General features: G+C 56.5%; 1 protein-coding gene across 4 annotated transcripts in view; it reads left to right on the forward strand.

Moving 5' to 3' along the window:
- ESRRB (estrogen related receptor beta) overlaps window positions 1-12,334 on the forward strand; it is a 168,055-nt gene that overhangs the window by 105,764 nt on the left and 49,957 nt on the right. For all 4 annotated transcript variants that reach the window (XM_008272007.5, XM_089322419.1, XM_089322418.1 and 1 more), the window contains exon 2: window positions 6,418-6,827. In XM_008272007.5, coding sequence (XP_008270229.1) covers window positions 6,418-6,827 — 410 coding nt within the window. The remainder of the gene's footprint in view (window positions 1-6,417; window positions 6,828-12,334) is intronic.

Consider the following 12,334-nt stretch of genomic DNA (forward strand, 5'->3'; position numbering starts at 1 on the left):
TTCATCCTAAGCCCTGGTTTATCACCTGGCTCATCCTGGGGCTGCTCCTCCCTGAGTCCTTGTGAATCCCTGCCCAACAGGAAAGCGGGACCTCAACAGTAATTCAGATCTGGCCACAACATGCCCCTCCCCCACGTCCTAGCACCATATTAAAGGCATTCTGCATTCTTTACTACTATTTAAAAAAAATCATATTTGTTGAAAGGCAAAGTGACAGGGAGAGAGATCTTCCATTTCCCTCCCTGGTTCACTTCCCAGATGCCTGCAACAGCCAAGACTGGGCCAGACTAAAGCCAGGAGCCAGGGACTCCATCCTGGTCTCCCTCGTGGGTGCAGGGGCCCAGGCACTTGGGCCGTCTGCTGCTGCTCTCCCGGGTGCGTTAGCAGGGAGCTGGATGGGAAGCGGAGCAGCCGGGACTCAGATTGGCTTTCTGATAGGGAATGCGAGTGCCAGTGTTGAAGGCCACTTATGTCCCTGCACCACCGTGCAAGCCCCTTTAACACGATTTTGAAAGGCGGTTTAGCTGCCTAACTTCCAGGTGCCTGAGGGGCTGATGCTAACAAATAAGGCCTTGCCGGAGAGCCTCGGGGTCTGCTTCGGTACCAGCTCTGGCGGCCGCTGGTCAGCACCTCGGGGTCTGCTTCGGGACCAGCTCTGGCGGCCGCTGGTCAGCACCTCGGGGTCTGCTTCGGTACCAGCTCTGGCGGCCGCTGGTCAGCAAGTGCATTGCTGACATGTGCATGAAGAGTCCAAGGTGCTCGGAAGCCGTTTCCCTCCTGTAGAGTGGACAGGTGACCTGGTTACTCAGAGTCAACAGCAATATGTGGCGAAACCGGCAGAGACGATGCTGGCACATGCGGCTAACCTGTAAGTGATCCTGCCCCTGGTCCCCCACCCCACCCCCCGTCTCAGAGTATGGTCCACCAGGAGGCTAGAGAAGGCTCTGGAACAGTCCTGCATGAACCAGATTCTCGAGCTTGGTGGGTTCATGCTACCCCAGCCAGGAATGCAGTCAGCCCAGTTCACTCATCTGTCCTTCCAGAAGGTTCTCTGCTGCTTCCTGGTCACCAGCAGACCCCCCAGAGGGCCACAGGTCCTGAGATTCTGGTGGAACAGAATCCCTGATTAGCTTTGGCCCATTCCTTTGACATTCTCTTCCCCTAGCAGTTCGGGGTGAAATAATTCACCACTGCAGGGTTTCGTTCAGAACATTCGAGATTCCACTGGTGACCGTGTTAGGAGAACCTTCAGCCCATTTCTCTGTCCAACCGGGGCAACGACAGCCTCCCAGGTGGCTGGGGAGCCCAGGGCCCCACCTCACACACTGGCAAGGCCGGGGCTGGGACTGGGCAGGGCAAGAGGGAGGCCATGTGTGAGCGGAGAGCGGTGGAATTGAGGCCAGTCACAGGGAAAAGGCTGCCTCCGGGGGCTCCTCTCACTCTTCCGTCCACCCCCTACAGTGTCAATAGTCATCGATCCACTGGGGAACTGGGGCCCAGCCAGCCGCGGACGATAGCCTCGCCCTGACGCCATCCTCCTGGGAGCACAGCTGGCAGCCCACCCACCCCCACCCCCACCCCCACCCCGAGGCCACGCGCTCCCTGGACACCATCTCAGCCACCCACCCCGTGGACTGAAACCCCCTCCCATCCTTGCTCTGGCTCTTCCCTCCCACTGACCCCTCCGGAAATTCTGTCCTCGCCCCCATCATCCCCCAACGCCCCCTTTCTATTTGCACCCTGTTCTCCCTGAGTTCCTGTGTCCAACCCTCAGCTCCCGGGCTTCTTGTCCACCCCCTCTCCCCCCGCCATACACACATCCAAGCCAGTGGTCCTCAACTGGGGCAGCGGAGGCCTCGGGGGGACATTCGGCAACATCTGGGGGGTAGCAACATCTGTCGGGTAGCGAACACCCGACAATCACAGGGCAGCCCCCAGAGGCTCCCCGGGCTCTGCTGGCCCTGCAGAGTGGACTACCCCTGTGCCCCGATTCCTGCTCCGCTCTCCTCCCACATCTGCCATGACAAACGTCCCTTGTCCCCCTGCCCCCTGGCCTTCCCCTTTGCTTCTGGCACCCCCCCCCCCCCAACACACACACACACACACACACACTTCTGCTTCTGAAGTCCGGAGAGCCTGTGTGGACTACAGACTTCCCTCCTGCCTGCCTACACCAGAGCTAACTTCTCCACCGGCAGGACAGGTGCCTTTCAGATTCCCACCAGCCCAGTGGTACCCTAACCTGAGGCTCCTGCCGTGGCTGGGCCCCACCTGCAGAATGGGAGGGGCTCAGGCCCAGGAATCCACCAGATCCCCAGGCCCCTCCACCCAAGGCCAGCCGGGAGGGCGGCACTGCCCTTCCATTCAGGTCTGCTTATCACCACGAGTGCTGGACGCTGTACAGCCTGAACATCCCTAATCCAGAAATCCAAAGTCCAAAATGCTCCAGAATTATGCCATCACAAGTGGAAAATTCTTCGCCTTGAAACTTTGTTTCACGCACAAAATTATTTTTAAAAATACGGTGTAAAATTGCCTTCAGAGTGGCCCAAATCTTTCCCTTAAGAGTGAACACTGAGATACTCTCTCCCCAGGCTGGAGGCCAAGGCCACCCCTTCCCCAGAACTGAGCTGTGCCCCTGATAAAGGTTTTGAAGTGAATAAAGTATTAACCTCATCCCCCCAGTAAAGTAAGAGAATAAAACAACCTTCAGGCTATGTGTGCAAGGTGTGTCCAGAACAAATGAATTTTATGTTTGGATCTGGGTCCCAGCCTCCAGATCTCTCATTATGTAAATGCAAATATTCCAAAAATCCAAAGAAACCCCAAACACTTCTGGTCCCAAGAACTCAGATAAGGGATGCTCAGCCTGCAATTCATTATCTTCTCGGTGGAGAGAAAGGGGGGAGTGATTGGCGATGATACGGGGTCAGTAGGTGGGACCAGGAGCCCCAGGTGGCAGGTATGGACACGGGAATCCTGAAATACCTTACATTCCTTAAACCTGCAGCACCCGCTTTCCTCCTCAAAGGAGCCGAGGACTCTGACAGCAGCAACAAAGACATTCCTGCTCCACACCCACAACCTCCAAGTGCAGGACGCACCTGCACCGCACCCTTCCCCCACCCTTCACAGCCAGCTCACTGTATTGTGGTGCTTTCCGTCCCCACCGTGCCAGCACCCTGCCCTGGTGAAGGCCCCCAGCCACCTCCTAAGCACTAAATGTGGTGGGCACCTGCCCCCTTGTTTCACGTGACTGTGGCCGCAGCGATCCTGCTGCCCGCCGGCTGGCTCGCTCATCACAACTCCAGGTCCTCCTCTTGGCCCTCCTTCTCCCTCTTCACATTTTGCTGTGAATGGATGTGTGAGTGATTTCCTACAGGGCAAAGGAAGGTGGAGGGCACGGGCAGGCTTCCCAGGGGAACTTTCTTCCCCGTGCCTGGATCAGGTGGCCCAGAAGCGCCCTGAGCCCCCTCCCTCTGCACTAATACATCATGGGTCAAGAAATGGCCGTGAAGATGGCTTGGGAGCTCTTAGCAGCAGGCAGATTTTGTCTGCTTTTTCCGGGGGGTTGTCAGGACAAGGTCTCTGCCCGACGGTGTCGGGGAGCAGGGAACTTGAACGTGCAGGCAGAACATTGGTACCCTACCTTTGCTATCTCTCAGCTCCAGGCTCTCTCTTCTGCAATTTGGGGCTAACACTGTCCAGCATATAGGCCGTGGGGACAAAATAAGGTGGTACAAAAGGAGACCCCCGGCAGGCCAGCCCCGGGACAGAGAGGCAACCATGTGGCTCCCGAGAGGGAAAGCAGCAGGCAGAAGGAAGCTGTGGCCTCACGGGGTCTGCACTGCCATCTACAAAGACGAGTGAAGGAATGGTTGGATGGATGGATGGATGAAGTGAGACAAAGGACGCAGCAGGGGTGGCCCTGTCAGCATGCCGTCCACACAGCCCCATGTTTCGTCTGTCATTTCTGCAAAACAGCGTGAACTTCTTGAGGTCCTGGCTGTGCCTGCCACATTTTTGTCATGTGGCCAGCACTTGGCTTGCACTAGGTGCCCCAAATGCGTGTGTTGACTGCCCCTGGAAAAGGCACTCTGGGGAGGTCGCAGTCATGGCCACAGAAATGAGGAAGCGGGAGGAATGACATCAGCATCCCCCTGTGCTGGGACTCAGGCCCTCTGTTAGTAGCCAGCTTCCTGACCTAGGTCAGGATCAAGTGCGTTTCCTTCGCGGCCCCCAGGTATAGAGCCAGGGCTTGGAGGTGGGGGTTCCATCCTCATTGCATGTTTTGTGTCCTTCTGAATCAAGAAGGAGTGGGTCAGGAGGGGGAAGCAAGGCTTGGGGACATCACCGTGGGCTCTTCTGGGTCTCCCATGACTGAGCCGTGGGGCTGGGGGAAGTCAACTGGGCAAGCTGTGGCCTCCCTTCACCCAGGAGTGGCTGGGGTGGGATGGTCCACCTGCTGCCCTCCAGGCAAATGCTTCTTGTACCGCCACAGACAGATCTGTAGCAGGTGGCATGTAACAGGTGCTCACTAAATAGTGGTTGCTCTAATGATTGTTTATGTCAAATGTATCTCCTGACATCTCTGCAGCTTCACAGGGCCTGGGGAAGGCTGGGAACAGAGGGCCAGGGACCTGGGAGCCGTCTCACCCAGCAGGGTTTTTCACATTGGGCCTGGGATGTTTCTGAGAAGAGCAGAGCTTAACGCAACCATCAGGAGAGTAGCAGGGGCTTAAAACTCCGCCCGCAGGTGCCCAGCTCTCCTCTGTGCGTTCCGGAGGAGTCTCTCAGGGGAGGAACCCCCATGTGCACCTGTGCCTGTTCATCCCATTCTCTCCTGGATGACATCCGGTGAGGCTGAGGGCATTTCCTGGGGACACACCACTGGTGGTTGGAGGGGAGCTGGGTGGCAGTGCCCAGGGGAGATGACAGGCACTGGTCAGAGATGCACTGCCCGGAGGAGACCCTCAGCTGCTGCCGATGTGAGGAGGACTCGGGGCTGCACAGAGAGTGGCTCGGAGGCCTTGGGAACTTAGTGTTTGCAGCAGAAGAGACCAGGAGCCTCTGTCTCTATGCACTCCTTCCAGGAGTTTGTAAACTTGCTAAGTGCAGGAGCCCTAAAACACGGTCAAGTGGGAATGGATGGGACAGCCCCTTCGGAAGCATGGTTGTTAGTGGGACCAGGGACAGTGGAACCCCCTCGCCCACCATTGGTGTGTGGCCAAGGATTCTGACGTGGGGTGGGCTTTGTGGGTGCCATAAGGCAGCCCCTTCCCCAGTCCTTTCTTGCAAGAGCTGCTCAGAAAAGAGGGGCGGGGCCGTCCCCAGCGGCAATGCTCTTAATGCCCTCCCTCCAGCCCGCGAGGCATTTTCCAGTTAACAAGGCTGCTCTTCTCCAAGATCCTTCCTGCTTTCCTTCTACCTGCCCCTACCCCCACCCCCGGCATGGGCATCAGCCTCCTCTCTGTGGCCCCAGACAGTGAAGGCCACGTGGCCAGGACTGGGGCAGACAGAGCCCAGCCCAGGCCTCCTGCCTCAGATCCCCACTTTGGCTGGGGGGTCGGCTGGGTTTCCCTCGCACACACCTCAACCCGCCTGCTGGGAGCTCAGCTGCTTTCCCCGTTGCTGCTGGGAGAGGGGCAGGTCTCCTGCCTTTACCCTGGGAGCCGGGATGCAGGAGAATCACACCCTAGCTGGCCTCCTTCCCCACCCAGCCTGGTCTGGGAGGAGGGGCTTTTAATTCCGGGAAAGTGGCTGTTCCCAATGCTCCCTGACTTTCCTGGTGAGACCAGGAAGCACAGAGGCGAGGACGGAGTGGGAGGGGTGACCCCCGTGCTTTCTGAGGGGGGCACATCTTCTCGGGGCCAGAGGGCTGGGTGCAGCTGGCCGCTCAGGGGCTAGGAAGAAGATGAGAGAGGGGGACGCCTTGCAGGTGTGTCCTCCTGTACCAAGCATGCACTGTGGGCAAAATCCAGATGCCTTGGCTTTGGCCTTGGCCTCCAGCTGATGGCCAGCCCTGGCCAGATGCAATGGCACCTCTGGGCGATGGCAGGGTGGCGAGGAGAGTTCCACAGGTGTGCTTGCCTCGTACCCCGGCAGGGCCACCATCCTGGGCAAAGGGTGCCTGGGAGTGGGTTATCAGACACTGTGCCAAGTGCCCGGGGCGTGGCACTGCTCTACTGTAGGCCCCTGTGTCACCCTCGAATCAGCAATTGGCAAAGCATCCTTCATCTGAAGCTTACTGATCCAGTTCTTGGAGGACCCAGAAGGTTCTGGAGGTAATGCCAGAAACCCTGGGCCCAGGCCCAGGCCAGCGTTATCTCCTTGGGCCCCTCCCAGCCGCCCTACCTCTGGGGCCAGAGCCACGCCCCCAGCCCGCCCAGGCTGACTTCCCACGCTCTGTGTCCGCAGGCTACTGAACAGAATGTCCGCAGAGGACCGGCACCTGGGCTCCAGCTGCGGCTCCTTCATCAAGACCGAGCCCTCTAGTCCGTCCTCAGGCGTTGACGCCCTCAGCCACCACAGCCCCAGCGGCTCCTCCGACGCCAGCGGCAGCTTCGGCCTGGCCCTGGGCACGCACGCCAACGGTCTGGACTCACCGCCCATGTTCACAGGCGCAGGGCTGGGAGGCACCCCGTGCCGCAAGGGCTACGAGGACTGTGCTCCCGGTCTCATGGAGGACTCGGCCATCAAGTGTGAGTACATGCTCAATGCCATCCCCAAGCGCCTGTGCCTCGTGTGCGGGGACATTGCCTCCGGCTACCACTACGGCGTGGCCTCCTGCGAGGCCTGCAAGGCCTTCTTCAAGAGGACCATCCAAGGTGCGTGGTGGGCAGTGTGGGGCCCGGGTGCGGGGTGCAGGGTGCAGGGGTCCCCGGAAGCGAGCGGCCAGGTCCGGGGGCCCTTGGAGCAGGGATTCACAGTGCCCCCTCCTGTGAGGCTCCTGGTCTCTCACGCTGAGACCCCCTCCAGCTGCAGGGCTGGTTGGAGCGGCCCCAAGCCAAGCCACACAGACGCATGTGTGCCCCTCAAACGCTTTACGTTTTTGAAGGGGGGTGGGAAGCACCAGTAGCATTGTTTGCCCTGTGATTCCGGACTTTGTTTTTATCTTTTTTCAATTGCACCAGTAAGATGTGGATGTTGTCTCCTTGCAAAATACCAAGGCCCGTCGGCTTCCCCGCAGGGAGTCCCCTGCCTGGATCCTCCGTGGGCCTCTCTTGCAGGTCTTTGTGTGTTACCAGCTGAGTTGTGTTTGGCTGTGGAGTGAGGGGCCGCCTCTCCCCTCGGGGACTGCGAATGTGTGCAAGAGCTCTGGGTGGTGGGGGGGCTGGTGGGTCCCTCTGTGAAGTCACCTTTAGGAATATTGGGGGCCCTGGTGGATCAGCCCCTCCCAAGGCTGTTACCAAGTTCACGGCCCATACAGGCTGCTCCACCCGCGGCAGCCTTGACTCTGGCTGCCATGGGCCACGGGCAGGGTGTTTACTTTTCGTGCAGTCGGTCAAGTGTCCGTTGAGACTTGTAAGCACCAGGCATTGTTCTAGACCCCAGGGAGGGATGGACAGGACTCGCTGCTCTTGCAGGTTACTGAGGTGAGCAGACACCGTCCCCCAGGGACACCTGCCGTGCCCCACGTCAGATCCCTCATCCAGGGCCCTGCCTGGGTGTCCAGAGGTGCCCCCCTCCCCCCAGGCTGAGCTTCCCAGGCATGATTCTGTATATTAATTCAGGAGATATTTATTTAAGCAGCCTCAGATGACGATCTGCTTATTGCCTGCGGATTGGACTTGGCTAGTTGCGGATTTGCTGATGAGGTGCGTTGCCTCCCGGCTGAACCTGGGCCTTGCTGCCCCGGCGTCTCTCTGGGCCTCGGTTGCTTATGAAGTGAGCTATCATTCCTGCCCCCCATAGAGCTGTTAGGAAGATAGGAGTTAACACAAAGCAAATAGAATATTGCTTGGCACCCAGTAAGTGCTAACTGAATGCTTGCCCTTATTATTTTTGCTCTATCGTTATCCCTTAAGACATTATTACTAAAAGCACAGGCATATAAGTTATCTTAAAAGAACAAGCTTCTGTAGTCAACCTGTATTTGAATCACTGAATTATTGTTTCGATTTAGCAAAATTTACATTGTTGGTTTAGTTATAAAGAATATTTTAAGTGACTGCTTTCTTTTAAAAAAAATGGTGGAAATTGAAACAGTGCAAGAGTAATCCTAAAACCCCAGACCCCAGTCACCCCATTACCGTCTTTGTCCAGCAGATGTTTCTCAAACTCCTCATCAGGCACTGCGCTAGCCTGCGGGGCAGGACCGCGGCTGCATCACGCATCGCACTTTTTGCCAGTGTCTGAGACAAGGCCCCGCATCTCTCTGAAATGCAGGGGGATCCTGTCTTCTGCCTCCACCAGGTCTGGGGACCTCATTCCGATGGTTTTCACACAAATCCGTGGATGTTTCACGAATATTGCATGTTTAAGCCGACTCCTGTCTCTCCAACAGCAGCACTCTTTTTTCCAAACTGGGCCACGGTCGTGGTGAGCGTGCCGTGGTTTTTGGCTCTTTGAGATCAAGCATTGCTTTTAGGAGCAGCCACGTTCCCTTGTCCCCGTGTTGTTCTTAAGTGAGCAGGAGAGTCCCGGGTCCCATGGTCTGGGCTGGTGCGTGTGGTCTCAGAGACCCCTTCGGTCTCCGGGTGCCCGAGAGCCTTCTCAGCTCGCGGTAAATGGCCTTAATTATTTGCTACCACGAATAGGATATTGATCTCTTCGCAGAAGTCAAAAGACAAACAGCAGCATCTGTGCCGTCAGCACTGAACTGCCCCGGCCTCTTCTTACCCTGTCCACAGCTGAGTTTCATGCTTCCAACCCGAAAAGAGCTTCAAATCCGAAACAGGGATTGATGGGTTGTTCTGGTTGTTTTATCAACGAAGGTTTTACGTTAATTGCAGAAATTTTGGAAAAATGGGACAAGTATAAGGAGGAAACAACTACCTATCATTGGACAGCCACAGGCACGAGCTAAGAACTGAGCGTTTATTGCACAGCTGCTTTGGGGAAAGTGCAGAGAGGCCACAGGAGGGAAGGGGACATGGCTTCTGTCCCCAAGGGCCTGGAAACGAGGCTGCAGGCTATGGCGTGGTCTCCCAAGCACCTCCTCAAACTGGGAGAGCATTCAGGCTGCATGTAATAGCCCAGGAACTTGAACAGAGGGCTTTGCTCATGGAAGGAGCCATCCCCATCCCTTCAGTCTGTTCCATGAAGTGGTTCTACCAATGCGGGGGGCAATGTTGTAGGACAGAGGACTTGGAAAAGCCCTCAGCCAGAGAGTCCGCTGCAATATTTATGGAGCACTTATTTTGTGTCTGGCTGTGGTAGGTACTAGTGCAGGGTGGTTGGTGGGCCGGGGAGGGAAAAGGGAGGAACCAAACCTGGAGGGCTGCAGCCGGCACCTGTGGGGTGGAACACAGCCATGCCTGTTTATTTGCATATTGTCTGTGGCTGACTTGACAAATGAAGTCCAAGTCCTTGCAACAAAGACTTGGACTGCAATGCCTGAAGCATCTACTATCTGGGTCTTTGCAACCCCCCCCCCCCCCAAAAAAAAGTGCATTTATCCGCAGGGCAGCATTGAGGAAGGCGGAAGCAGCTGCCGGGCTACCATCAGCCCCACCTGCATGCTAAGTGCCCATCCCAAGTTTCTGCCTCCAAAGGGAGCTTGTTGTCTGGGCTGCAGTGAAACTCACCTGGGAATAGATGAGCTCAGAGATAGACAAAGGCACCTTCCTGAAGGAACGCTTGGCTCCAGGCAAAGGAGAGACAGTGTGTGTGTGTGTGCGCGCGCGCGCGTGTCCGTGTGATTGAGTTTACTGGTCTATCTAAAGAAAACCACATGCCTGTTAGTGAGGATTGGCCAAGCCTGGAGGCGGACAAGGAGACCTGGCAAAGGCAGCCAGCCAGCCTGGGGAAGCAGGGTAGCTGAGGACAGTCTGTTACTGTGAAACAGTCTACGTCTGTCTGATTATGTTCTGTTTCCTCTGTCCGTCTTCAGGGACACATGAGCTTGGTGGTTAGGAGACAGAGCCACTTCTCCTTGCCTTTGAGCCGCTGTTCTGTGCAGGCAGCCCTGGGGTCACCCATCAGGCTCCTGAACTGGGGCAGTGGGAGTCTACCCCTTCTGCGGCCGGCAGAGCCCAGCTGCTGGGAGGGCTGAGCGCCAGGTCTGGGCTGTGGCTCTGACCCGCGGGAATGAGAGTCTTTGTTATGAGTGACTGACTGCGGAGGTGGCCTCTGGGGAGCAGACCGGGGTCCTTTCCACAGCTGGACCTCCAGCCCTGGCCCTTGTCACCCTGTGTCACTCTCAGCAATGACCCTGCGTCCTGTTTCACTGAGCAACTAGAAGCCCTTGGAGGGGACTGCTCCTGCGTGTTGCCCCAAGCCTAGCCCCTCGGCTCTATCTGCCATTTCTGTTGTGCGTGGGCTCCACAGTCCTTTTGGAAGCTGCTAGAAGAGATGTGGCCTACCCCAGGCTCAGCACTTCTCTCCAGGGGAATCCTGGCTCCTCCCTTCCCAGAGACCCTCCTACCCATTATCTCCACTCCATTGTCTTCCTCTACTCACTTTCTCCGGTCTCCTTCCTGCCTTCATCAGCATTTAAATACCTTTAGTAGCTCCCATCTTAAAACCATCCCTCAGCCTGCCTCCACCTTCCGCCTCCCAGAAGTTCTGCTCCACCTTCTGGGCCTGGGGTCTTCCTTATCAGGCCCCTGGCTTCATTTACCTTTGAAATCAGAATGGACCCCAGCTCCGGAGCTCTTACCCTCAGCCTCTTCCCTGAGCTGTGGGTTCCCAAACACCTACTGAGTGTTTCCACGTGTGCCCAGAAGGGGCCGTGTCTCCCATCAAGCGTCCCCCCCTTGTGTTCAACTGCAAGGGCCCTTACCCCACCCCAAGCACACCCTTCTCGTTCCCCTCCCTCTCCACAGCTCTGCAGGGAGATCTCTGATCACCCACCCGCCTACTTACCAGTGTGGTGCATAGCATGGAAGCTCCAGAACGCGCCCCAGGGTGCCCCTGGGCTCCCCAGCTCCTCAGGCCCCTCCTTTGCCTGCGGTGGGCCAGCCTGACTGCTCTGACTCCCAGTTACCCCAGTCTGTCCCGCACCAGGGCTGCAAGAGGCCTGCAAAATCCTTGTGTCTGGCGAACTCCAGGGACTCAAAACCCACTCACTCTCTGGCAAGCTCTTTTTTTTTTTTTTTTTTAAGATTTATTTTATTTATTTGAAAGATAGAGTTACGTAGAGAGAGAGAGAGAGGTCTTCCATCCGCTGGTTCACTCCCCAGATGGCCGTAACGGCCAGAGCTGTGCCGATCCAAAGCCAGGAGCTCCTTCCGGATCTCCCACATGGGTGCAGGGGCCCAAGGACTTGGGCCATCTTCTATTGCTGTCCCAGGCCACAGCAGAGAGCTGGATTGGAGGCAGAGCAGCCTGGACGTGAAGGCTCTGACGTGGGGTGTTGGCATGGCAGGGGCACTACGCCCGCGGTGCCACCGTGCTGGCATGGTTTGATAGAAGTGTCTCTGGAGCCATTTCCCGTTTGGGGTCCATGAGCACAGTGTCCCTGAGCATCCCATCTTCCATCTTGATTTCTTGAGATCTTGTGAGTGTGCGTGTGCTGCTGCCCCTCAAGTATTTCTAAGCTGTAAGTGAGCTACTAGGTGTTCAGACAGTTCTGTCGTATTTGTGGTTTTTAACTGTGATTTCTACAGGTCAGGTACTATACTGCTTTTGACACTTGATATCTGTAATTATAAGGTCAAGTTTTCAGGAATAACCAAATTTATGTTAAGTTTTTTTAAACTCCCTTCATTATTGATTCATGTGGGTGACTGGCATTGATAGAGGTCTTTTTAGGGCCAAGTGTCTTCTCAATTGTTAGTTTATGGTTCAACTTGGAGTAATGGGCCAACCGCACCTTTGATGTGAGATGTTATAAAGGCTCAAGTGTCAAGCAACTTCCTGTTTTCTGGAGGACAGCGCTGGGTGTGGGGGAATCCCGCCTTACACTTGCACTTTGTTTCGATGAGTATTGAGTGGCAGCCACGGTGCTGGGAGCTGGTAGAACCTTGGCCCCTACCCCAGTGGGCTTGCATTTGGGGGAGAAAACATGCAATAAACACTATCCATAAGGAAGCCTGGGGAGGGACTGAAATGGGTGCCAGGAAGGAGAAGGCATGGATGAGACTAGAGAGGGGGTGATTAGTCCTCTAATTGCAACAGAGGACTAGGGAAGGTCACGTGACAAGGGGGCTTTCCAGGGAAGTTGAAACCA

This window comes from Oryctolagus cuniculus, chromosome 20 (genome assembly GCF_051225735.1).
Source record: "Oryctolagus cuniculus isolate XC-2025 breed Fujian yellow rabbit chromosome 20, ASM5122573v1, whole genome shotgun sequence".
Classification (NCBI taxonomy): domain Eukaryota; kingdom Metazoa; phylum Chordata; class Mammalia; order Lagomorpha; family Leporidae; genus Oryctolagus; species Oryctolagus cuniculus.